The 23,618-nt window shown below is 43.3% G+C and overlaps 3 protein-coding genes, 1 long non-coding RNA gene and 1 other non-coding gene across 5 annotated transcripts; 2 read left to right on the top strand and 3 right to left on the bottom strand.

Annotated features, from left to right (window-relative positions):
* Positions 1 to 606: 606 nt before the first annotated feature.
* LOC119301740 lies at positions 607 to 3,344 on the bottom strand. The gene is made up of 3 exons (XR_005147165.1): positions 2,806 to 3,344; positions 2,027 to 2,135; positions 607 to 1,196 (listed from the first exon to the last, which is right to left on the bottom strand). It is a non-coding gene; the product is annotated as an uncharacterized LOC119301740 (long non-coding RNA).
* Positions 2,052 to 4,425, top strand: LOC119301738 (protein FEZ-like). The gene is made up of 3 exons (XM_037578720.1): positions 2,052 to 2,555; positions 3,338 to 3,639; positions 3,724 to 4,425. Exons 1-3 carry the CDS (start codon positions 2,375 to 2,377, stop codon positions 4,423 to 4,425), a joined length of 1,185 nt encoding a protein of 394 aa, XP_037434617.1. The 5' UTR covers positions 2,052 to 2,374.
* Positions 4,318 to 7,638, bottom strand: LOC119301736 (pentatricopeptide repeat-containing protein At1g74600, chloroplastic-like). Its single transcript, XM_037578717.1, has 2 exons — positions 4,903 to 7,638; positions 4,318 to 4,425 (listed from the first exon to the last, which is right to left on the bottom strand). The coding sequence occupies exon 1, from the start codon at positions 7,440 to 7,442 to the stop codon at positions 5,019 to 5,021; it is 2,424 nt and encodes an 807-aa protein (XP_037434614.1). The 5' UTR covers positions 7,443 to 7,638; the 3' UTR covers positions 4,318 to 4,425; positions 4,903 to 5,018.
* A 133-nt stretch (positions 7,639 to 7,771) lies between these two features.
* On the top strand, positions 7,772 to 7,852 carry TRNAL-CAG. The gene has a single exon. It is a non-coding gene; the product is annotated as a tRNA-Leu (tRNA).
* A 2,881-nt stretch (positions 7,853 to 10,733) lies between these two features.
* LOC119301735 (60S ribosomal protein L34) lies at positions 10,734 to 12,426 on the bottom strand. The gene is made up of 4 exons (XM_037578716.1): positions 12,267 to 12,426; positions 12,074 to 12,153; positions 11,134 to 11,243; positions 10,734 to 11,045 (listed from the first exon to the last, which is right to left on the bottom strand). Exons 1-4 carry the CDS (start codon positions 12,343 to 12,345, stop codon positions 10,955 to 10,957), a joined length of 360 nt encoding a protein of 119 aa, XP_037434613.1. The 5' UTR covers positions 12,346 to 12,426; the 3' UTR covers positions 10,734 to 10,954.
* Positions 12,427 to 23,618: the final 11,192 nt, after the last annotated feature.

Raw genomic sequence — 23,618 nt, 5'->3', positions numbered from 1 at the left:
GGCACACTTTGGCTGCAAATTTCCAGCACTATAGCTTGACGCACATTTGGATTGATAATCCCAAAGACTCAAAAGCTGGGACTCTTTTTCTTATCAAACAAACAGAAGATACGACCCTCGATACAAAATCTAGCACAGGTTGGAAGATATGGTACCATAACGTAGATTGCAGAGTCCTAAACATGCATTTGTTGGTGTGTGCTCTATTTTTAGCAAGTTCACAAAAGTTGGAAAAGGAAAAATCCAACCCGCAGATTAGGCAATAAAACAAAGATAATGCCCCTTTGGCAAGAACGTTCTGGTGCTCCAAGAACTACAAACCAAGAATGCGACAAGGACATCGAGAAGGTATGCGTTTGAAGAGTTCAACCCAAACCATCTCCCGATGTGGATCATGGTAGAAGACAAGAGTTGTGAACGTGATCATGTTTTGTTTTCAAAAACATGGAATTGATTGGGTGGTAATATCCTGCCTGGAATTGGGGAGGCATGGGAAATTTCTGAGTTATTTTTGGTACTAAGTTATTTGTAAGTTGTAACATGGCCAAAATCTTGTCTTTAAGCCGTTGGCATGATTATTATGTCAGCTGATTCAGCGCAGGAAAGATGATACAGAAAGTAGCATGGCAAAAAAAATGGGGATACCTTTGACAGAAAGAGAGGCTGTACAAGATCATGTATGACCAAGTCATCATATTTAACTATGCTAACTGTGATACTTAAAAACAGGATCTTATAAAATAATGAGCAATGAACTGTATACAATTGGTGATGGACCAGAACATATGATAAAGCACTCAAGCAAGCTGAGATTGATTCTACGACAATGACTGATTGTGAAATAAAAGTTGATATATATATCAATATATGCGACAACAGTTTGCAGTGAGTTATACGATTCTTGGTAGAAAACTGAAGGCAATTACACTGCTAAGGCTATCATTGTCAGGAGATGACGATGATTATTTTTTAATGGCATTAACTGGGATGAAGGTTTCCCCACAGTGCAGTTTTTAAACAGTTACCCCGCCTTTTCAGTTAAGCTATTGCACAGGTTTAGAACAAAAAGTAGCAATCACAAATTCATAGGTACGTGTACATCTGTTGTCACATCAACTTTCATCCAAATTTCCATCAATGATGTTAACAGTAGAAATAAGCTAACCGTTGCTCCAGTACGTGCAAAATGGATCATCCTAGTGAGAACAAATTAGACAGTGGTGAGAAATGATTCCGTAAAAGAGAAGGAATTTTTTATGCAAAGTAAATCTCGAATGCAACCAGAAGCGTAATAGCGTATATGTACTGAAAATGATGTGTAGTAAGAAGAGATATCCTTTTCTATATACAAGGGAGTTTCTAAACCAGAGAATGGAGGAATATGTATTGGTATTCTTCAAGAAAATTAATCTAGCAAGAATAAATCCTGGATTGTGGTGTTGATGTATTTGAAAGTGTTTAGCTTCCAAAGCGTACTCCCTCCGTTAAGAAATATAAGGTGTTTTGGATATTTCAATATGGACTATATACGGACTGAAATGAGTGAACAAACACACTAAAACATGTTTGTATACATCCAATTCACTAAAAAGTTAGAACATCTTATATCTGTGAATGGAGGGAGTACTAAAGAAACTGTTCAGACCATACCTGTTTATGAATGTTTTTTAGGGGTTGTTTAGGGTGTCCTAGATCATAATTTAGGTCTGAAGTGAAAGGGACAAATAATCCCCATATATGTTGCCAAGTTTGTCTTCATTGAGATACTAATCCTTGATTAAATAAATCCAATAGATTCAAAAGGAGACTGGATAAAATATTATCTTATTGCAAGAGGGGCTTCAGAGTTGTGGGCCTCATCTAGTCATGTTTAAGCAGCTGTAACTTCTTTCATAAAGGGTATGTTAAACTCCCCTTGCCGACTATCGTTTATGACCTGGAATACAAGGCATATAATAGGAGCCTAGAAATCTGACAGAAAAACAGTTAATCTTACACAGTAGTTATATAAGTACTAGTTTCCTACCTCATGTCCTCAAGTTACACATGATACCTTCGTCTTCTATTCATTCTTCTTTCCCATATATTTAGGCCCATCAAGCCATCTCTGTATTTTTTTCTGGGTTGATAAATTCCTGTACCATATTAGATAACTGCCAGTAAGAGTTTTGCCATCTTTGCACAAGCACAAAGCCACAAACAAGGGATATAAATAGTAGACCGTGCATAGTTGATAAGTCCTTGCACTGTATTAGAGAGACAGATTCGTGAGTTTGTCTTCACCTAGGCAACTTGGAGCCTAAAACCATACACTACATCCATATAGGTAATACAAGAGCAGTGCAACCTGTATCAGGCTTCACCCTTGTTAGGCATGGATGAGAGAAGTGATATGGACAAGTCAGAGGAGGTACTTCTGCCTGGTTTCCGGTTTCATCCGACAGATGAAGAGCTGGTAGGTTTTTATCTCAAGCGAAAGATTCAGCAGAAACCCCTTTCAATTGAGCTCATCAGGCAGCTGGACATCTACAAATATGACCCATGGGATCTTCCAAGTAAGCTGCTACCTTCTCTGTATTGTTCTTATTTGGTTTGTTCTTATTTGTTACTGAATGGAGCAACAAGGAACTTTGATCTTGTAAAGGCTTTAGCTTCAAATAACCAAATAAATGCCAGCATATACAATTTTGCATTTATCTATCAATAGAATGAATGGAAGACATCTCTCTCTAGTAACATGCAGACACCAGATATTATGCCCCACGTTAGAGATGAGATAGAATTTCAAAATTATTCCACACTCACCATCTTGCTTCTGCCGAATGCATGGAAGATAAACTCATAGCCTCCTTACTTTTGGGAAACTACAGAGCAAAGATACAGTCTTCATAGTTAACCTATATGAAAGTTAAAACGAACAAGAGAGAGAACTCGTGATTTCTGATACACTTCAGTACAAAGTTTTACTCTTAATACAAGTTGGGCAATCTTCTAGCAATATTTCAAGCCATGAGTAAACTAGTGGTCATGGTAAATAAGACCATATCATACTCAGACGGAGCACAGAAGATCCAAGATTGTGCATATCCATTACGTATGCATGCAACATATTCAAAATACAATAGTAACCATAATTATAGCAAAAGTCGCACAAAACATAGACATTATTTTCATAATATAAGAGCATTTTTTACACTAATACTTAAGAACCTTCTCATCAGAAAACCAAACTAAATATAGTTATCCACCTTAAATATCTGCAAACATTACTTCATTGCATTGGATTATTCACCTTTACTTTCTCTGATATTTTATTCATTACCTTGCTCTCACTTAGAACTTGCAAGTTCTGGGGAAAAAGAATGGTATTTCTACTGCCCAAGGGACCGGAAGTACCGTAATAGTGCTAGACCAAACAGAGTCACAGGAGCTGGATTCTGGAAAGCAACAGGAACAGATAGGCCCATTTACTCCTCCGAGGGAACCAAGTGCATAGGCCTGAAGAAGTCTCTTGTCTTTTATAAAGGGAGAGCAGCAAAAGGGATCAAGACTGACTGGATGATGCATGAGTTCAGGCTTCCTTCACTAACTGATCCATCACTTCCTAAAGTACCAATAGACAAAAACATTCCAGCCAATGTAAGCCTCTTATTCAAAACATTTACTTATAGTGCTAAAATTCCAAAAATATCTCGATATATGATGTATATCTTCTGATGACAGGATGCCTGGGCTATTTGTAGGATATTTAAAAAGCCTAGTTCAATGGCACAAAGAGCGCTATCCCACTCCTGGGGTCCTCAGTCAACTGCAACAATAGAGCCAGATCTCTTATCTGCCCTGCAATCCATACAAGCTTCACATTTTGCTTTCGAAAGCTCCCCTTGCTCAGCAGAAGTTGCAATACCTGTGAGTCGGCTCAATAGCCAGCATTACTTTCATGAGCAGCAGCAGCAGAAACCCAACAGTTCACAAAATGGCTCTTCATGTAAAGTCATAAATTTCAGCCGTGGTCCGTCTTTAACTCATATATCAGACAAAGACATCCATAGTGGTCCAATCATCTTTCCATTTGAAACACAGACCCTCCAGAGGTCATCAGATGCCGTGCTTTTCAGCATAGCCCCTGGAATAATCAATAGCATGAATGAAGCCTCGCCAGAGATAGAGTTTGAACACCCTGAACAGTGCAACGGGTACGCAGTTGATTGGGTTATAGACACAAATGAAGGTATTGGAAATAGGGACGAAGATCCATATACAAGAAAACCTGACAATGGACACAATACAGGCAATGAGTATGGAGTTCCACCCAAAATAAAATTCCCCTTTGATTTGGGGTTACATTCTTCAGATGATTGGATATCCAATGTGCCATGTGAATCTCTCAATTGTCCCCCTGCCTCTCCGAGAGATGTCCAATAGCTGCTCGAAGGAAAAAAAAATATACATAGTTAGATAATACAAGAAGATGAGCAACCTTCATTTGCTAGCATTTCTGTCAGCAATTGCCCTTGTACATTTTCTGCTCAGTGTATACTTTGTGAATCCTACCCACCTGTACAAAAGATAGGCTAATAGAGAGAGAAATAGATTTGGTTGTATGTATTGAGTGCTTCAGTATTATGAATACATATACTTTCCCTGAGAATTATAAGTGTGCCCTACATGTCAAATATCATAAAGTGAATGACGAATTAAGTTCAGCAAAGAGCCTGACTCAGTTGTATTGTCGGTGCAAATTTAGAAAGGCATCAAGTCTTCCCCATGATCAGGAACAAATGTCACTAATCAGATGCCTAACAGGTTTAGAACAACTACCAATGCAAAATCTGGTGAACAGTGTAAAAAGGCTCAACAGTATATCCAATATACCAATGATATCCATTGCACATTGCTTACATGTAACCAACTAGCGCTCTTCTCAGAACTCCCCGAGATGATGTCATTATTTCATCTCAGTCAATGTACTGTGCTGCATTCCAGTTTTATTTATAGAACTCTTTGACCATTTCACTTTACACCATACTCAATCCAGGCTCTTTCTTTTTGCCCTTTAATGATTTTCTGACTCTCGCTACTTCCTCCCAGTCTCCAGAGTTTGCTAGAATGTTTGACAGCATTGCAAAAGAGCTTGGGTCATAATTATCTTCACGTATCCTATTTTCTACAAATCGTCCAAGTACAGCATCATCATGAACTCTGCAAGCAGCAAGCAGTGTGCTCCATACCATCAGGTCAGGCTTCATAGGCATACTCTCAATAAAACTTTTTGCCTCTGCAAGCCTCCCAGATCGACCAAGTAAATCAACCATACAACAGTAGTGATGTAACACAGGCTCAAGCCCATACACGTTTCTCATAGATTTAAAGTAGTTAAAGCCTTCTTCAACTAAACCGTTACGGCTGCAAGCAGATAAAATACTCACTAGTACAACATTATCTGGTTTCACTCCACGCCTAATCATCAAATCAAACATCTCCAAAGAATCCTGACCGCTTCCATGCTGAGCATATCCATCAATTATAGCTGTCCAAGTAACTAAATCCGGGGAATTTATTTCATCAAAAACTTTACGAGAATCATGCAGGTTGCCATTTTTGGAGTACAGCTTCACAAGTGAACTGCTTACTGATAGATCAGACAGTATTCCTGCCTTAATTGCATACCCATGTAATAGTTTTCCATAGAGCGGTCTTGCTATGTTAGCACATAGGCTAAGGATAGATGAGCATATGAACCTATCTATCTGAAAACCAGCTGCCATCATAAGCTGAAATAATGAGATTGCCTCGTCAGTGCAACCATTTGTAGAGTATCCAGATACCATTGAAGACAACATGACCTGATCTTTGCATGGAGTTGCATCAAAAATTCTTCTAGCTGTTTGTACTTCTCGACATTTGCAATACATGGAAACCAAACAAGTGCTAACAGACGTAGTTTCTCCATAGACACGAAGAATGTGTCCATGAACTTCCTTCCCTTTGAGCAAATAGTCTGGTCCATTACAAGCTGAAAGAATGGCAGATAACGACACATGGTCAGGCTTAAGGTTATCAAGAATCATATTCCTGAACAGTCGGAATGCCTCATCTGAATGGCCATGAGATGCAAAACCAGCAATCGTTGCAGTCCATGAGACTTCATCCCGTTCCTGCATTTCTTCAAAGACCTTGCAGCTATCTTCCATTTCACCACATCTAGAGTACATGGTGGAGAGTGCACTGCCCACAAGGACACCATGAACAAACCCATCTTTTATAACCAGCGAATGCAGCTGCCTGCCAAGCTCAATTGAGTCCACAGAACTGAAAATAGAAGCATAGCATTTGTCGTTTGGTCTTAGACCCTGACGAAACATCCTCGTTAACAGCTGAATTGATCTCGGTAGGTTATGACTACTAATCCCAGATATGAAAGTCGACCAGATACTTTTGTTGCTTACTCTGCCAACTTCTTCAAACACCTTCTCGGACAACTCAATAGCCCCAATATTAGCAAATGTGCAGATCAAAGCCTCCTTGACAACGTAATCCAAGTACAGCTCTGTCTTTATGATCATTCCATGGATCTGGCTAGCCTCTCGTATCATGTGCATCTGGGAGCAGGCGAGCAAGATGCTAGTAGCCGTGTATTTGTTGATCGACACGCCACTCCGGACCATATCTCTGAGCAGCCGAACAGCGCCTACTGGCTCCTCCTGCTGCACGAAACCAGCGATCGCGGTGGTCCAGGATACCACATTCCGGACCGGCATCCTCCAGAACTCCCTCATGGCAGCGACCATATCACCCGACTTCGCATACATGTTGACGATCGCCGTCCCAATGAACACATCGTACTCGGGGTCACGCCGAAGCACCAGCCCATGCACTGCCTTCCCGACGCACAGCTCCGCACCTGCCGCACAGGCACTGAGGACACCGGAGTAAGTGAAGGAGTTGGGCTCGCAGGAGCCCCATGCCATGTCGCCGAACATCTCGACGGCGAGACCGTGCTCGCCGTTGCGCGTGGCCCCGGAGATGACCGCGTTCCAGCAGACCACGCTCCCGCGGTCGCCGTCCGCGAACGCCCTGAGCGCGTCCCCGAGGCGGCCGCTCTTGGCGAGCAGGTCGACCATGCCGCTGCAGACGTAGGCGTCGCCCGCGAGCCCGTCCTTCCAGGCGGCGCAGTAGAGCTGCTCCGCGAAGGCGACACTGCCCGCCCCGGCGCCCGTGGCGGCCGGGGCGCAGGCCGCGAGCGCGTTCCCGTAGGCGAACTGGCTGGGCGTGTGCCCCGCGGCGCGCGAGCGGACGAAGCCCGCGAGCTCGGGCGGGAGCCGCCCGAGGCGGTCCGGGCGCGGCACTCCGTCGAGCAGGTGGGGGACACCGGCCCGGGTGGCGGAGGAGAGCGTGCGTATGTGGGCGGAGAGGGCGGGGGAGGGGAGGCGTGGAGGCATCGAGACGGCGGAGGGCAGAGACGGCGTGGGGTGGGGATGCAACCGGAGTGAGGGCGCGTGGTTGAGCGCGCGCTGTCGCCGCCTCGGCGGTGAACTTCTGCACTTGAATTTTTCACGGCGATGGGAGTGTCTGTCCCGTACTACGGCTTGCTAGTGTCTATGTGATGTTGCACAAAAACATGCAAGTCTAGCCTACTTTAGGGTGCTGGATTTGAAATTCTCAAGAAATCTACTCTAGATCCAAGATGTTAATGCTTGCTGCTAATAAGAATGGTAGCCCTCATTGCTGCTTGCAAATGTTTAGCTTGATTGCAGACAAGAGGCATCAAGTCAAGATGGCCGAGTTGGTCTAAGGCGCCAGTTTCAGGTACTGGTCCGAAAGGGCGTGGGTTCAAATCCCACTCTTGACAATACAGTTTTCATATTTTTTTAAGCTTTTGAAAGCTAATTATTGCCCTTTCTCATCCTAGTTTTATCTATTGTAATCTCAGAGTTCTCTTTTCACAATCCAGTCTTCGAAAATTCGTAACATATCTTTCCAAAAATGCTAGTACATATTTTTCTGAAGCTTTTCTTTTTAAGTTGGATATAAGTTAATGCAACTTCCACATGTACATCTTCATCTCAATGAGAGCTACTGATAGCTAAATACTCGTGTGTTGCAATAAAAATATTTTAACTGTCTAATCAATAATACTAGCTAAATACTCATGTATTGCAATGGAAGCAACTTTATTCTGGTGGTTCAACGTAGGAAATTTTTGGTTCAGTTGAGATAGAGATATGTTGTGAGGAGGCGAAGGTAAAGAAAGATATGATATGATTGAGATTTTGTACATACAACTATGTGAGTTGATTTTATTGTTCGCTTGCAAGTGATTTCCTGCTGTCGGTGATTTATTTGATTGTTGTTGATTACGTTAACAGTAGAGATTAATTTGGTATTGTGGTTGTTGGTTTTTTTATAAACTTGGCCAAACATTACCATGAGACAATTGAGACGAAGGGAGTAATTCCAAGTGTGTAGTGCAGATTAGAACTTTCTCATGTACGACTTCATATCCATCAGAGTTATTTCTTTCAACTTCTAGAATAAAGTAGGAGTATGTTCTAAATTCTAATCACAGTTCAAGCTATTGCAAGCTAAGCGTCCTCTGGTCATATTCCATCCACTTCCTGCCATAATTCACAAGTTGATAAGCAAAGGACAAGTGGAATTTCACAAACTAGTAAAGGCGGAAGGGATGCAAGCAGATAGCATCTACATTGTCCGCGACAGGCTGTTGCTTTAATAATTGTGCAGTTCTAATTATACACTTGCGGGCGTGACACCTTGTGTCTAATTATACACTGTCCGCCTGCATCCCTAGCAAATGGCGGAAGAAATAAACAGGCAGGGTAATGCTAATTTGAAGATCAACCAGCGATTACCTTGCCTTGATTGAAAAAACAACTTTCCAGATGATTTTTTTTTGGAAAAAAAATACAAAATCAGTGTTCTGAGTCTTAAAACAATCATTTTGCATGAAGAGCAGGAATCACATCACAAATATGCCTTGGGAGGACAAAACATCACACAAGTATCTTTGCACAGCATAAGATCAACAATTTAACCGTTTTCCCTGGAGAAATTCCACAGATGGCCAGCTAAGATGATAAAATCAGCTGATCATGCAAAGATTAATCTATTGTAGAGCCCATGCAAGCGCACACATTTTTGTAGACTAATTACGTTGGGATAAAGAGATTGCATTTGAATTCCTTCCAAATAAAAAAAATCCCAATTGGAGGGGTAAAAAAGTGGTGTCCAAATGGCAAACAAGTAGATTAAAACGAAGTACTATGTATCTTTGACCCAATGCCTCAACAACTACAACATGCACTCTACAAGTAACATATGGGTGTCCTTGGAATCAAATAGAACAAACTCCAGTTTTTTTTCTTTTTTTTTTGCGGCAAGAGACTTTATTTCTCATATTATCGTCATACCGTTTACAAGATGATGAGAAACAAATTCAGTAATACAGTATAATAAGAATCCCAAAGGCTGGAAGATATAAATCTAAAAGAGTGTTTCGCGAACTCATCAGCAACTTGATTAGCATCACGGCAACGGTGCATATAAGTAGATCTCCGGAGCTCCATCGCCATTTGGTTGCACTCTATTATGACTGTAACATTCGGGCCCAAGTACTCGTCCATCAGTTGCACAGAGTTCACTGCAAAACTACAGCCAGACTCGATCTCTATACTGTTGCACCCCATGTTAGCCGCCAAGAACATACCATTCTCAATTGCTATCAATTCCACAGAATCGACAGAGCTAACATGTGGTAGGAACCAAGTTGTTGCTTCTATAAAACCACCTTTATTATCTCGGATAACTATACCAGCAGCGCCCGCATGTGTCTCTATATGAAATGAAGCTTCGGCGTTCACCTATATCTTCGGCCACGGCCTTTTGAATCATTTCCAACATGCCAAAATGTAACCAAACCTCCTTTGCTCGCCTACATTTGAAAAGACAATGCTGGACATCTTCCACACCAACCAAGCAGATTGGACATTGTGGTGAATCCAGGATATGGCGCCCAGTTATAGAACCCCAAAACAAGGAAGCATTCCAGGAAGAATTTTCCACGCAAAGTACTTTATCTTTCCTGGAATCCAAAGGCCCCAAATGTTCGTCTCCAGTTTATTAAGGGACTCTTTGATTCGTAGGATTTCCCAAATGCATGAATAGGAAAAACGTGGGATTGGATTGGCATGTCATCTTGTGAGTGGATGGTAAATTTCCTATGAAATCTAGTGCAAATGAATCCTATGGAAAAATTCCTACGGTTTACAATCCTACGAATCAAACAACCCACATAGGAAAAAATCCTAAGGATTAGAATCCTTTAAAATTCCTTTGAAAATCCTTTGAATCAAAGAAGCCCAAACGTTTTGCCTATCTCATTAGAATGCGGGGATTGAGTGAATGGAACTCTGTATCTAATATGGAGTTTCCCACCAATTTCATGGAGGCGACCAAGCCACGTCCAACCAAACCAGCCTGGGACCATAATCGACCCAGAGTATCCTACTAGAACAAATGCACTATTCACCAGAACCTTCCAGCCTCGCAAACAAAAATGTTCATTTCAAAATTTACAGGCATGGTAAAACAATCTAGTGGTTCAATGGATGAAGTTTCTCAAGTGTACTTTTCTGATCCAAGGAGCAGGGCAGCAAGGAAATGAGAGTGAGGAACAGAAAAATTGTTATAGATCAATAACCACGAATGCAAGGTGAAACCAAATTAACATAAGTAGATTCAACATGCATTCAGAAATGAAACTGCAAATGGGTATCAAATGTTTCACAATCTCTGATGTCACGGCGGCAGAAGGATTTCAAGTACTCTAAAACATTTAGCTAGAAGGGACTAAACCATTGATCATAACCACCAACAAAAATATTTTCCTTGTTTACAGAACACCATCGCACTTCGCACTTCTGTTTCAAACAGATTACTTTGAGGTCGTCTTGTCCTTGGTCTTCTGTATTTTCAACACCTTCTTCACGATCTTCTGCTCCTCAACCAAGAAAGCGCGGATGATCCTGAAGGAGAACATGAATCCAATGAGACTACATAAAGGATAGGTTTGAGGTAATGACATTAGATGATTGTAAGGCAAAGTTTGCTCACCTTTCCCTCACTGCAGTTCCAGAGAGCACTCCACCATAGGGACGGTTCACAGTCCTGCGGTTCCTAGACAACCTTGATCTTTTGTATTCAGTAGGCCTGAGGTGGGGAATCTGGAAATGGAAGTATCAGATCATGAGCCATCATGTTGCAATATTCTTCAACCAAAAGGCAAAAATTCAAACACAAATGTCCTCTCAACTTAAAACAAGCATGGCAGAAGAATCTCATTTCACTAATAAAAACAAGCTGAGTGAGCAAATGGAGTTGTTGAAATCACAAAAGGACCAAATGAGCTGTGACATTCATTCCCGTTATGAGAGTTTGCTTTGCTGGTAGTAAACTCATGCATAACTACAAATCTGATTGTATAATACAATCAACACTACTGAGCAACCAAGTGTTTAAACACACATTACTGATCTAAAAATTTATTATAGTCTAAAGGCACCACTAGAAACTAATAAGAATGATTGAACCATCAAAATAAATACTTGAACTATTGTTGAAATGCAGCATTGCTACTCTGCACAACCAGCTGTCCACGTACACCATCGTACCAACTGTCGGACAACCAACTCTTAATTTGATACCCATGCACTACCACAAACCACCAAAAGGAATAACTAATTAGGAATGATATGAGGAAACGGTCTAAACATAAATCTGATACCCGATAAGGTCAAATCGGCATCTACCAATTGTGCATCTCACCACAATCTAGTCGGTAATTTGTGTGGTAAAAGCCTAAAAGATACTCTAAAAGCTGATAACCATACATGTGTAAGATGGAGATAAACCACATTTACCACACATAAATAATACCCAAGCACAAGAATCCAATCCATCCACCATACAAACAGAGATATCGAATACCCCTATCATGGCAAAGCGAAACAATCAAGAATTTCATATAGATGCAAAAGGCAAAGCGGCAACTCACCCCCTGGATCTTCTTCCCGGTCACAGGGCACTTGGGGCCGCTCGCCCTCTTCTTGGTGTACTGGTACACTAGCTTACCACCTGCGGCACACAAGGAACAAAACCGACCGATTTCAGCGAAGATCTTGGCACGAACAAATCAGAAGCCACCAAAGAAATTCGTCTGGAGAAGGGGAGGAGGAGGGGATCCAGACCTGGGGTCTTGACGACCCGCGTCTGGTTGGACTTGGTGGCATAGCTGTGCCTCTTCCGGTAGGTCAGGCGCTGCACCATGTTTCCGTCGTCTCCGCCGCCGGCAGTAGGGGGCTTGGGCAAAGAGTGGGGGGAGAGAGAGGAGGGCGAGCGCGTGGCGGCTGTGACGGGTATAAATGGCCTCCCCGCGTCGCCGTGACCTAGCACCGACGGCTAGGATTTGCTTGATGGGGTAAATGGGCCAGACGTTCAATTGGGCCGTATGGGCTGTCTTGTGAAGGCTTATGTTGCCAGTCCAGTTAGTCAACGGCCTAGAGGCTCACGCAATAGCAAGGCCCCCTCGCTAAGAAAAAACCAAAGAACGCAAATAGCAGGGCCCTGTCGAAAGAAAAAACTTTAGCCGGCTATTATATTGGCTCTCCTGAAAAAAAAGGCTAATATTTTGGCTAGCTAACATTATGGTTATTTTGATTGTAATTCTTACTTTGTAATTTTTTGAATCTTTGATTCAAATCAACGTACATGTAATGGTTGTGAGTATGAATAAAATTACATATGTCCCCCAAAAAAGCTTTTGATTGAGTTTGCCACTGAGTTGATCAACACCGACAAAAAATATGTAGAATGGGCAAAGAGCCATTGACATGAAAAAAAAGAACCATAAGCACAAACACCATGTTTTGTCATAAAAATGTAGAGACATTTACACGTATGCCCCTAACTCAAACCCACTACTCATATTTGCCCCCCATTTGCAAGCATGCTCAAATTTGCCTCTCTGCCGTCAATTTCACTTATAAAGATGCCCGTTTGTGTCGTTTTCGTCCAGTCAAGGTTGTTTGATCACTAACTGGCCGTTTCTTTGACATTTTTGCCCCTCCGTCCTTACATGTGGGCCCAAACATACCGATTCACTATATCTCTCTCATTCTCTCACTCGACCCGCACGCTCGCATCCTCTCCCGCAGATCGCCTCGCTGGGTAACCCTAACCCTAGCGTGTTCGATCCATGACAAGCAAAGCTCTAGATCTATGGTGGCCGTGGTGGATATTTGGCGTATCTGACTCCATTTGTGTGATGTGCTGCGAATAGGACGCAACCGTTGCGGATGGAGGGCGACAGTGGTTGCGGCGGCGGCCAACAAGGGAGCACAGTGCTAGGGATGGATACTCCGGTGGGTAAGTGACATGGTTTCAAATCTGACGCATGTTTTTTGTTATGCTTAGTTCTTGTAGTTGGATTTGTTGGTTACTGCGTTTGTAATGCTCATTTCGTTCAGTTATTTTTCTGTTTTTTCATGGTTATTCATAGGGTGGATCTTGGGGGAAATATTTGTCTGGAATATAGAACGCAAACAACACTTCTAGTTCTTGCTGGTACAAAAGCAGGCCAAACAGGCTTCTCATTTCCTTTGGTTGTGGACAATGGGTTGATTTTGACCAATTTAGATCTCTCATTTGTGCTAAATTCCCCTAGGTAATACATGATGCAGTCGAATTCAGGTACTGGGACATTGATACTGTTGTTTGGGTCCCAGTCCATTGTGATGATGAGCTAGCAAAAATGTTTAGAGCGCATGTTTGTGTCCCAGTCAAATTAGAAATGAATGACATACAAAGAAAAGGAGGACATGCAGAGAGCATAGGAAGAATATCACAATCTACTAGTTCTAGAGGTAGGAGCAGTCAATCCAAGAGTAGAAAAACAATCGCTAATAGTTCACAGCCTTAGTGCAGTCATGACAGAGTTAGAGATGCGGGAGAGAGCACTATGCATGTACCAGAAACACCAACATAATAAGAGCCTACTCATGCAGATCCTACTAATAGCAGAGAATCTACTGACCCAAATATTGAGAGGGACCTCTTGACGACTAGCCTGCAAATGATGAGGATGAAAGGCTTTTCTCATACACTGGTACGCGTCGGTGCTATACAAACGGTTTTTAACCCCTTTCCGTGACGGCATTTAAAATCGTCGCCAAGTGGGTGTGAGCGATAGGGAGTCCTTCCCACACGACCCAGAAATCGTCGGGGATAGGATACAGGCTGGGGCCAAATGAGCTCGTGTGCGATCGGGCGAGGCATCGAAACACAATCATTTTCGTTCGTATGTACATCCCACACGGTGAATCCTAGAAAAACATTTCCGTTCGTATGTATATCACACATGGTCATTGCAAGGAATACGTTTTCGTTTTATGTACATCCCACACAGTCAATCCAGGGAAAACGTTTTCGTTCGTATGTGCATCTCACACAGTTTTATGTATACGCTCGTGTGTGAAAGGTGTAACTATCACACACGCTCTGCCTTGATTAACTGTTTGCTTTTATGAACTACATCACACACGATTTGATGTAGAAAACTGTGTGACATTGGGCTATCCATCACAAACGCTTTTACTGCCAGAACCGTTTGTAAAGTTTCATGACCGTATGTTCTCTTTTTACATCGCACATACTGTTTTCTTTCTAACCGTGTGCACATTATTTTATTAGCTCATATATACTTTTATTTTTGCATGTAATTTATTATTCGAATTGGAAATTTTAAAATATGAAACGTGCAATTCAAATTCTCAGCATAATGGTTCAACAACGAATCCATAAATAAAATTGCCAGTACAATATGTTTAGTAATTATAGGATTATGCAACAATTAACTATGATGAACCATAATATTTAAAGGCGGTAAAGGTGAAGAAAGAAGTGTAAATCATTTTGACTGCTGACGGTGTTGAAGAAGCGAAATGTCCATAATGTGCCTTCCTGCATGCCATAGGCACGAACCACTTTTGTCCAACCCCTTTGTGACGCCCCGAGACCGTTGCGTCAGATGTCTTCCAGTTATTCATTGTCTTTGCCATGTCATTTGCTTGCGTGTTGCATCTTTGTCATGTCATCATGTGCATTGCATCATCATGTTTTCAAAACTTGCATTCGTTCGGGTTCCCCCAGTCCGTTCTGAGCCCAGACACACTTGCACGCGCCCGCGATACGTCCGAAATATTATTTTATAAGTGGCCGGAAAAATGTTCTCGGAATGGGTTGAAAGTTGGCATGCGGTGTTTTTATGTTGTCAGTAGGTCGCCTGCCAAATTTCATCGCATTCGGAGTCCGTTTGACGCCCCAACGGATAACTATAGCGGCAGTATAGCCGGTCTAACGTCGGACGTTTTCGGTCTCCGAAAACAGTTGCTGGGTCTCTCTCTCTTCTCTTCTCTCAGCGCGAGCCCTTCTCCACAGCCCACAGGTTCCAACCGACCCCTCACATGCATGTCCGAAACTTCCCCGGACGCGACCCGGACAATCGTCACTGTTGGATCCGGATCATCCCCAAATGTCTACAAAACGTCTCCGTTTTGTTAATTGCACTCCATAGCTATTTATTCGCGAACGTCCGATTGCGATCGGAGGAACGAGGTAGCCCCTAACCTAACCTGTGATGTATATATACTCCACTCCTAGTCTTTTTGGACAAACCCTAAAATATAGGGACTTGTCCCGTCAAGCCGCCGCCATCCACCTCAGGATCCCTTCGAATCCATTTCCACCAACCGAAGCCGCCTCCTCCTTCCTCGTTTTCCCCATCAAGCCAACCGGCGGCCTCCCTGCATAGCAGCGCCCCTGGCCCCGATCCAGCCACTCGAGGCCCAGCCTCCTCTCGCTCTCGTGCACGTGCACGCGCTCAGGAGCTCGAGCAGGGGAGCCTCGATCCCGCCACTCCCTGCAACCTCCCGCTGGAGTCCCCGATCACCACCGCTGGTCGCCGCGGTCGCCTCTCGCCATTTTGTCGCCGGCGAGCACTGACCCAGGTCGCCGCGCTCGTTGCCTCCTCGCTCCTCTGCTTCGATCTCCCTCTCACTCGCCCGAGCCTCTCACCTCTCGCTGCCCGTGGACAGGCACCGCCGCTGGAGTGCCGCACCTCGCCGCCCCATCGCCGATCGGCCTCGTCGTCGCTGGAAACGGGTCGGCCTTCCCCAGATCTGGTTGCCCCACCGTCCCACCTGCCGGATCCGCCAAGTTCCCTGCCGATGTTGCCGTTCCCCTGCGATGGCGCCTCGGCCTCCTCTGCGCCTGCACTTGAGGCCCCGAGCTCCTCCAGGTCCTCTCCGTCCGCTGCTCCCTGTCGTCCTCGAACCCCCGCCCGGATTCATGCCGCTCCGCCGTCCGCCGACGTCCTGCCCCGCTGGAGCCGCAGCGCCACCCCTGCCTCTGCTTCTTTTGAACCAGGGAAGAGGACAAGCGACGCCATGCTGCGTTGACCTTTCGATCGAGCCAAACAGGCCGACCCAGCGCGCCCCTGCCGGCCTCCTCCTCTCCATAGTTCTGGGCCGAGGCCCGTGGTGAGCAGCACCCGAGTCCCCCCCTACACTATTGGGCTGCCCAGTTTCGGACCATGCGTGTTTTTTTCCTGTTGTGTTTTTTTCCTTTTATCCGAGAGATTGCAGTTTTACAGAAAAGCCCTTGTTGATCATGCATTTAATATCTCACAAACTGTGCATCGGATTAAAATAAATTATATACGAAACTTGCTTAGAATTTCATCTTGTTTAATAATATGCAACTTTAATCCATGTTAACAATGTTTAAACTGCTGGTTGTGTAATTTTGCTCCTATGCCATGCTAAAATGCTTTATTTCATAACTAAATAACCGTAACTCGGAATTTAATAATCTTTATATGTAAATGGGGTGGAAAAATGCCTAGTTTAACATGGTGCTCTCATCTAGCATGGTTAACAACTCTAAAATTATGTTTAGGGCAGAACAGTACCAAACCTAATATATGCATATGAGGAGTTTCCGGACTTGTTGTTTTGTTGTTCCGGACTCATTTAAACTTGCCTAGATTAGATAGTTTCATCATGCTTCACCTCTTGCCATGCTAACAACATTTAATCTTGTTGGGTACATAAACGAGAGAGAACTAAATAAGTCATGTGGTGTTTTCTTCAATATGCAACTCCGTTGTATAATGAGCTCCACTTAATTTGTAGGATTGTTTGTGCACTTTGCCATGCCATGCCTCATTAAACCGGACATGCATCATACTTGTTTGCGCATCGTGCCATGCTTATGTGGTGGTTGTTTACTATGTTGTTTGCTTTCTTTCCGGTGTACCTCGTCTCGGTAATCCGGTAACGTCGTGTTGTGAGGATTCGTTCGACTATGTCCGTTTGTCTTCTTCACGGACTCGTTCTTCTTCCTTGCGGGATTTCAGGCAAGATGACCATACCCTCGAAATCACTTCTATCTTTGCTTGCTAGTTGCTCGCTCTTTTGCTATGCCTATGCTGCGATACCTACCACTTGCTTATCATGCCTCCCATATTGCTAAGCCAAGCCTCTAACCCACCTTGTCCTAGCAAACCGTTGTTTGGCTATGTTACCGCTTTGCTCAACCCCTCTTATAGCGTTGTTAGTTGTAGGTGAAGATTGGAGTTTGTTCCTTGTTGGAACATGGATATTTGTTGGGATATTACATTATCTCTTATTTAAATTAATGCATCTATATACTTGGTAAAGGGTGGAAGGCTCGGCCTTATGCCTGGTGTTTTGTTCCGCTCTTGCGCCCTAGTTTCCGTCATATCGGTGTTATGTTCCCGGATTTTGCGTTCCTTACACGGTTGGGTTATAGTGGGAACCCCTTGACAATTCGCTTTGAATAAATCTCCTCCAGCAAGGCCCAACCTTGGTTTTACCATTTGCCACCTAGCCTTTTTCCCTTGGGTTAGGCCAGCCTAAGGGTCATCTTTATTTTAATCCCCCCGGGGCCAGTGCTTGTCTAAGTGTTGGTCCGAAACAGAGCCACTTGCGGTGCCACCTCGGGGAAACTTGAGGGCTGGTTTTAGCTGTACGTAGTGTTCATCCGGTGTTGCCCTGAGAACGAGATATGTGCAGCTCCCATCAGGACGTCGGCGCATCGGGCGGTCTTGCTGGACTTGTTTTACCATTGTCGAGGATGTCTTGTAACCGGGATGCCGAGTCTGATCGGATTGTCTTGGGAGAAGGAATATCCTTCGTTGACCGTGAGAGCTTGTGATGAGCTAAGTTGGGACACCCCTGCAAGGATTTGAACTTTCGAAAGCCGTGCCCGCGGTTATGGGCAGATGGGAATTTGTTAATGTCCGGTTGTAGAAAACCTAAACTTGATCTTAATTTAAAATACATCAACCGCGTGTGTCACCGTGATGGTCTCTTCTCGGCGGAGTCCGGGAAGTGAACACGGTGTTGGAGTTATGCTTGACGTAGGTTGCTCTAGGATCACTTCTTGATCATAGATTCTCGACCGTGCTTTTGCCTTCTCTTCTCGCTCTCATTTGCGTATGTTAGCCACCATATATGCTAGTCGCTTGCTGCAGCTCCACCTCATACCTTTTACCCTACCTATAAGCTTAAATAGTCTTGATCGCGAGGGTGTGAGATTGCTGAGTCCCCGTGACTCACAGATACTTCCAAAACCAGTTTCCAGGTGCCGATGATATCGTGCAGGTGACGCAACCAAGCTCAAGGAGGAGCTCGATGAAGATCTTGTCCTTTGTGTTGTTTCGTACTAGTTGATCAGTAGTGGAGCCCAGTTGGGGTCGATCGGGGATCTATGTAGCATTTGTGGTAGTCTTCTTTTATTTTGGTTCCGTAGTTGGACCTTGATTGTATCTGGTTGATGCAATGCTTTATTCATGTAATTGGGTGAAGTGGCGATTGTAAGCCAACTATGTATCTCTTTCCCTTATGTATTACATGGGTTGCGTGAAGATTACCTCACTTGCGACATTGCTTTCAATGTGGTTATTCCTTTAAGTCGTGCTTTGACACGTGGGAGATATAGCCGCATCGAGGGCGTTACAAGTTGGTAATCAGAGCCTTCCCCGACTTTAGGAGCCCCCCCCTGCTTGATCGAATCGCTGGCGTTGTTGAGTCTAGAAAAATGTTTTGAGTCATTTAGGATTATATATATCGGAGAGTAGGAATTCTTTTTACTCCTCAGTCCCTTTGTCGCTCTGGTGAGGCATCCTGACGTAGAGTTTTGACTCTTCTCTTCTCAGATTTCACTAAAAAAATTTAGGATCACGCGGGTATCTTGGAATCGTTCCAATGGTTTTGTGACTAGAACATTGTTCTTGGTGCCTCCTGACATTTAGGGGTTGTGGCAGTGTCCCGGGGAGTTGAGCTCCAAGGTGTTGTCGTCACAATTTTATCATTGAGATTCTGGAATACCTGAGTTTCGCCGACATCGAAAATCTCTTTTATGCAGTTGTTGGTGAGATAACCTCGACGCCACCCAGTACTGGGGCGGGAGTTCGGGAGTATTGTCATAACTCGTATAACGAATGCTTTTCGAAGGTTGAGGTAAACGATTTCCGAAGGTTTCTTGGTTATGTGTTGAAGGATGGATACAGCTGGATGTAGGATTTGCTAGTTTTGGGTGAGATATTATGCTTCCCCTGTATCCCCAACACCTGATTGCATAACCGGGAGAATTTCGGGAGTTTATAAGTGGGAATTCAAGTAGCTCTTAGGATATCTTTCCTACAGACGCATGATATGAAATTGGGGTTCGACGTCTAGTGGCCCGCCTATCCACAGTTGGTTTTACAGTGGTCTCGTTGTGTCTTAAAGAGTCCTTAGCTATGCCGACTCAGGGACGCTTCGTATGTCATGTGCACTGCCTTGTACATGATGGTGCTGTACGATTGAGCCCGTGTAGGCCCCACCACGAAAACTTCGGACGAAATCTCTATCATATGTTTGTTCCGGCTTATTCAGCAAGCCAATCCTTTGTTTTGTTTCAATTTGTGGTATTCGAGTTGCTTCGAAGTCAAATGTGGATTCCATACCTTTCCTAAACGGTGTTCTCGTATTCCTATGTGAATACAAATCCTTTTGATCTTCGAGTTTGCCATCTCAATTTTCTTCTGAACCGGTGTGTCTCTCTTCAAGTGGATCCGATCTTTTCAACATCCGCAAGATCAATTATCAGTTCTTCTCAAAGGTGTTCATTTCTTCCATCCCAAGTTGCCTTTGCATTCCCACCCTCCCACCCTTTTTCTTCGAGGACCCAGATTTCTAAACCAACTATCCATTTTATTCATGTGAAGACTCTTCATCCTTCTCTTTCAAGTTTCGATCCGGTGATTTATTGTGCAGTTGCTAAGGAAGCTTCAAGTTCGTCATTCTTCATTCTTTTCATCTCCGGTGGTTTCAAATCAAGCTTTTGTTGTTGATCATATCTCTTTTCCCTCGTTTCCAATGCTTTCCCATGCCGTTGCACCTCTTCATTTGTTCGGGTGTGCTGAAGATATCTCGAAGGTTCATGTTTCCACTCCACATTCATTCAAGCTCTTTCGAGATTGTTATCTCATTCAAGCCATTTAATTCAACTGGTGCATTCTCTCTTTTAAATCGTTCAACGGTGTTTTCTCTTGAGTGGGCCCTAACCCACAGGTCTTTTTCCAGGATCTTACCTGACTCTTCTTATTTTCCCGGAGTTACTCTCAAATTCTTTTTTTCAAGTTTGACGTAAGAATGAGTTATCATTAGTCAAATGCATTTCTCTAAGATCTCTCAAATTCTTTTCATTGTTGGCTCAACCTTTTCCAATTTTCTTTTCGGAGTGCCTCAAAAATTTTTAGTGGTGGTTTTCGTCATCATTCTCAACATTTGAAGACTGAGGAATAATTTCTCTTCAATCATATCCGTTCTCGTGAAGATTCTAAGTTCTAGCTTGATGCCATCCTCTCATAATTGTTTTGGTTGCGAGAATTCTTTTCATCTATCCGGAGCAATTCAAGAGTCTTCTCAGTTTGTTTCTCCGGAGCCCATCATCTCAAAATTATTCATGTCAGCTTTCAGCTATCATTCAAAAAATCTTACCAGTGCATCGCCCAAATATCCTCTAATTAGCTTGTGATCTATTCGTTCTCATGGATCTAAATTCACTCAAGCATCTTCGTTCATTTGCTAATTCTTCCCGGTGTTTCTTTATCTTTACTTCGTTCATTTTCAATTCTTATGGTGGTTCGTTCAAGATTTCTCTTCCTTCGTTTATCATATCAATTTATTCGTTGCTTCAATCATATCGGTGGTTCATTGAAGACTTTCTCAAGGTTGTGCTATATCTATCTTAATCCTTTCTACGAGAATAAGTAGTGTGCCAAATCCATTGTTTGTCATCAATTTAATTGGTGAAGGAGAAGCACAATGTAATTCTTATTCTTGTTTCATCGAGGGAACTCAATTCCTTATTCCGGAGCCTCATCAAAATTCTCGGTTTCAATTGTTTCATCTTTCTTTTCCCGGAGTTCCAAGTTTTTCTCAATTATTTCATCGCGAAGATCCATCTAATCATTACAAGGATTCACCTTGTGTTTTCAAAGTCTTTTTCCTTTCGTTTAATCATTCTTTTATTACCGGAGTTCATCATGGAGGCTCTACATGATGGTTCACCAATGATTTAATTCCTTCTCGAAGTGTTCATCAATATTCCTTTCAGAGGAGCTCAAGCTTTTTTTTCATCTTGCAATTTGGAGTGCAATTCTTTCTACCGTATCATTTAAGGTGGTGCTATGTCATTCTTGATAATTTGAGTTCATGTTTCATGACCCACATGTTGTTAAGAATGAGGTATTTCAAATCCATCAACCTCTTCGTTGGAATTATCTTGGGTTATATTTCACCTAAAACCTTCCCTAAGGATTGTTTCTAATTCTGGTGCTTATAAATGATCCAAGTTCTTCATTTATTTTCCCGGTGAAATAGTTTCTCGTCTCTTTGTGGATATCAATCCAATCTATCGTTTCCGTCGGTTGCAGAATTTCAACTCAGTTTTGAGAGGTTTTCCATAAGTCCATATCAAACTAATCCTTTTCGTTGTTGATAATCCAACAACACCGTTCTAGCCTTTGTTGTAAGCGTGCGCTGCCAAGATCTTGTTTTCTCCTCCGTTCGTTCCATTTCATTCTTCCATTTCTTCCGGAGGTTTTGTGATGTTGCTCTTTTCAATCATCATCTCAAATTGTGAGGATCATGTTCTTTTCGTGCTTATCCATTTTACCGGAGTGTCATGTCCTTCATTCAAGTTCTCTCATATTATCAACTTTTGCCTCCCTTCTCAACTGGAGTGCCGTCTGAAATCGTTCTTACCCATTCTGCCTTTCTTTCAACAGTTCCGAAGGCAGTGTGTTATTGATTTCATCAAGTATCCTCATCTTGTCAAGATCATGTTCGATTCCTTCCATTTACAGTCGGGGTGCTGTCCAAATTATATCATTCTTTTCCCTTCGCTATCTGGTTTAACCGGAGTGTTATGTCTATCATTCCTCTTCTAACCGGAGTCTCATCCAAGTGCTTTATTTTGCCAAGTTCATATTATTGCCTTCCATTTCCAACCGGAGTGTTGTCGTATTTCATGTCTATCGTTCCTTGTACTTCTCGTTTCGACCGGAGTGCTTGGATGCACTTCTTTCCCATTGCAACCCTTCTCTCATGTCTTTCAACCCGCAGGGTTCTCGTGATGTTCCTTGTTCCTCGTTTCTAACGGAGGTTTTCAACTTTATTAATATTCGTTGTATTATTTCTTTCAAATTTGCTCAACCTCGCAAGGTTCGTGGTTCACTCGTTTGTCAAAGAAGCAACTTAGTTCTACCTCTTCTCTTTTTATTCCGTTTTCCCTCCGGTGCCATCCTAGATCTCGGGACGAGATCCTCTCGTAGTGGTGGAGTGTTGTGACGCCCCGAGACCATTGCGCCAGGTGTCTTCCAGTTATTCGCTGTCCTTGCCATGTCATTCGCTTGCATGTTGCATCTTTGTCATGTCATCATGTGCATTGCATCATCATGTTTTCAAAACTTGCATTCGTTCAGGTTCCCCCAGTCCGTCTGTTGTCCGTTCTGAGCCCAGACACACTTGCACGCGCCCGCGACACGTCTGAAATATTATTTTATAAGTGGCTAGAAAAATGTTCTCGGAATGGGTTGAAAGTTGGCATGCGGTGTTTTTATGTTGTCAGTAGGTCGCCTGCCAAATTTCATCGCATTCGGAGTCCGTTTGACGCCCCAACGGATAACTATAGCGGCTGTATAGCCAGTCTAACGTCAGATGTTTTCGGTCTCCAAAAACAGTTGCCGGGTCTCTCTCTCTTCTCTTCTCTCAGCGCGAGCCCTTCTGCACAGCCCACAAGTTCCAACCGACCCCTCGCGTGCATGTCTGAAACTTCCCCGGACGCGACCCGGACAATCGCCACCGTTGGATCCGGATCATCCCCAAACGTCTACAAAACGTCTCCGTTTTGTTAATTGGACTCCCTAGCTATTTATTCGCGAACGTCCGATTGCGATCGGAGGAACGAGG

Source organism: Triticum dicoccoides, chromosome 5A, assembly GCF_002162155.2.
Source record: "Triticum dicoccoides isolate Atlit2015 ecotype Zavitan chromosome 5A, WEW_v2.0, whole genome shotgun sequence".
Taxonomy (NCBI): Eukaryota; Viridiplantae; Streptophyta; class Magnoliopsida; order Poales; family Poaceae; genus Triticum; species Triticum dicoccoides.
Note: the sequence above shows the minus strand (reverse complement) of the source record. Positions and strands in the feature narration are given on the sequence as shown.

Bases quoted from the DNA above. Each gene is read 5' to 3' on its own strand.
- LOC119301738 (XM_037578720.1), top strand. From the start codon at position 2,375: ATGGATGAGAGAAGTGATATGGACAAGTCAGAGGAGGTACTTCTGCCT. The intron at 2,556-3,337 runs GTAAGCTGCTAC...GCTCTCACTTAG, and splicing joins TGACCCATGGGATCTTCCAA to AACTTGCAAGTTCTGGGGAA. The intron at 3,640-3,723 runs GTAAGCCTCTTA...TTCTGATGACAG, and splicing joins ACAAAAACATTCCAGCCAAT to GATGCCTGGGCTATTTGTAG.
- LOC119301736 (XM_037578717.1), bottom strand. From the start codon at position 7,442: ATGCCTCCACGCCTCCCCTCCCCCGCCCTCTCCGCCCACATACGCACG.
- LOC119301735 (XM_037578716.1), bottom strand. From the start codon at position 12,345: ATGGTGCAGCGCCTGACCTACCGGAAGAGGCACAGCTATGCCACCAAG. The intron at 12,154-12,266 runs GTCTGGATCCCC...TGTGTGCCGCAG, and splicing joins GCGGGTCGTCAAGACCCCAG to GTGGTAAGCTAGTGTACCAG. The intron at 11,244-12,073 runs GTGAGTTGCCGC...TTCCATTTCCAG, and splicing joins CCGGGAAGAAGATCCAGGGG to ATTCCCCACCTCAGGCCTAC.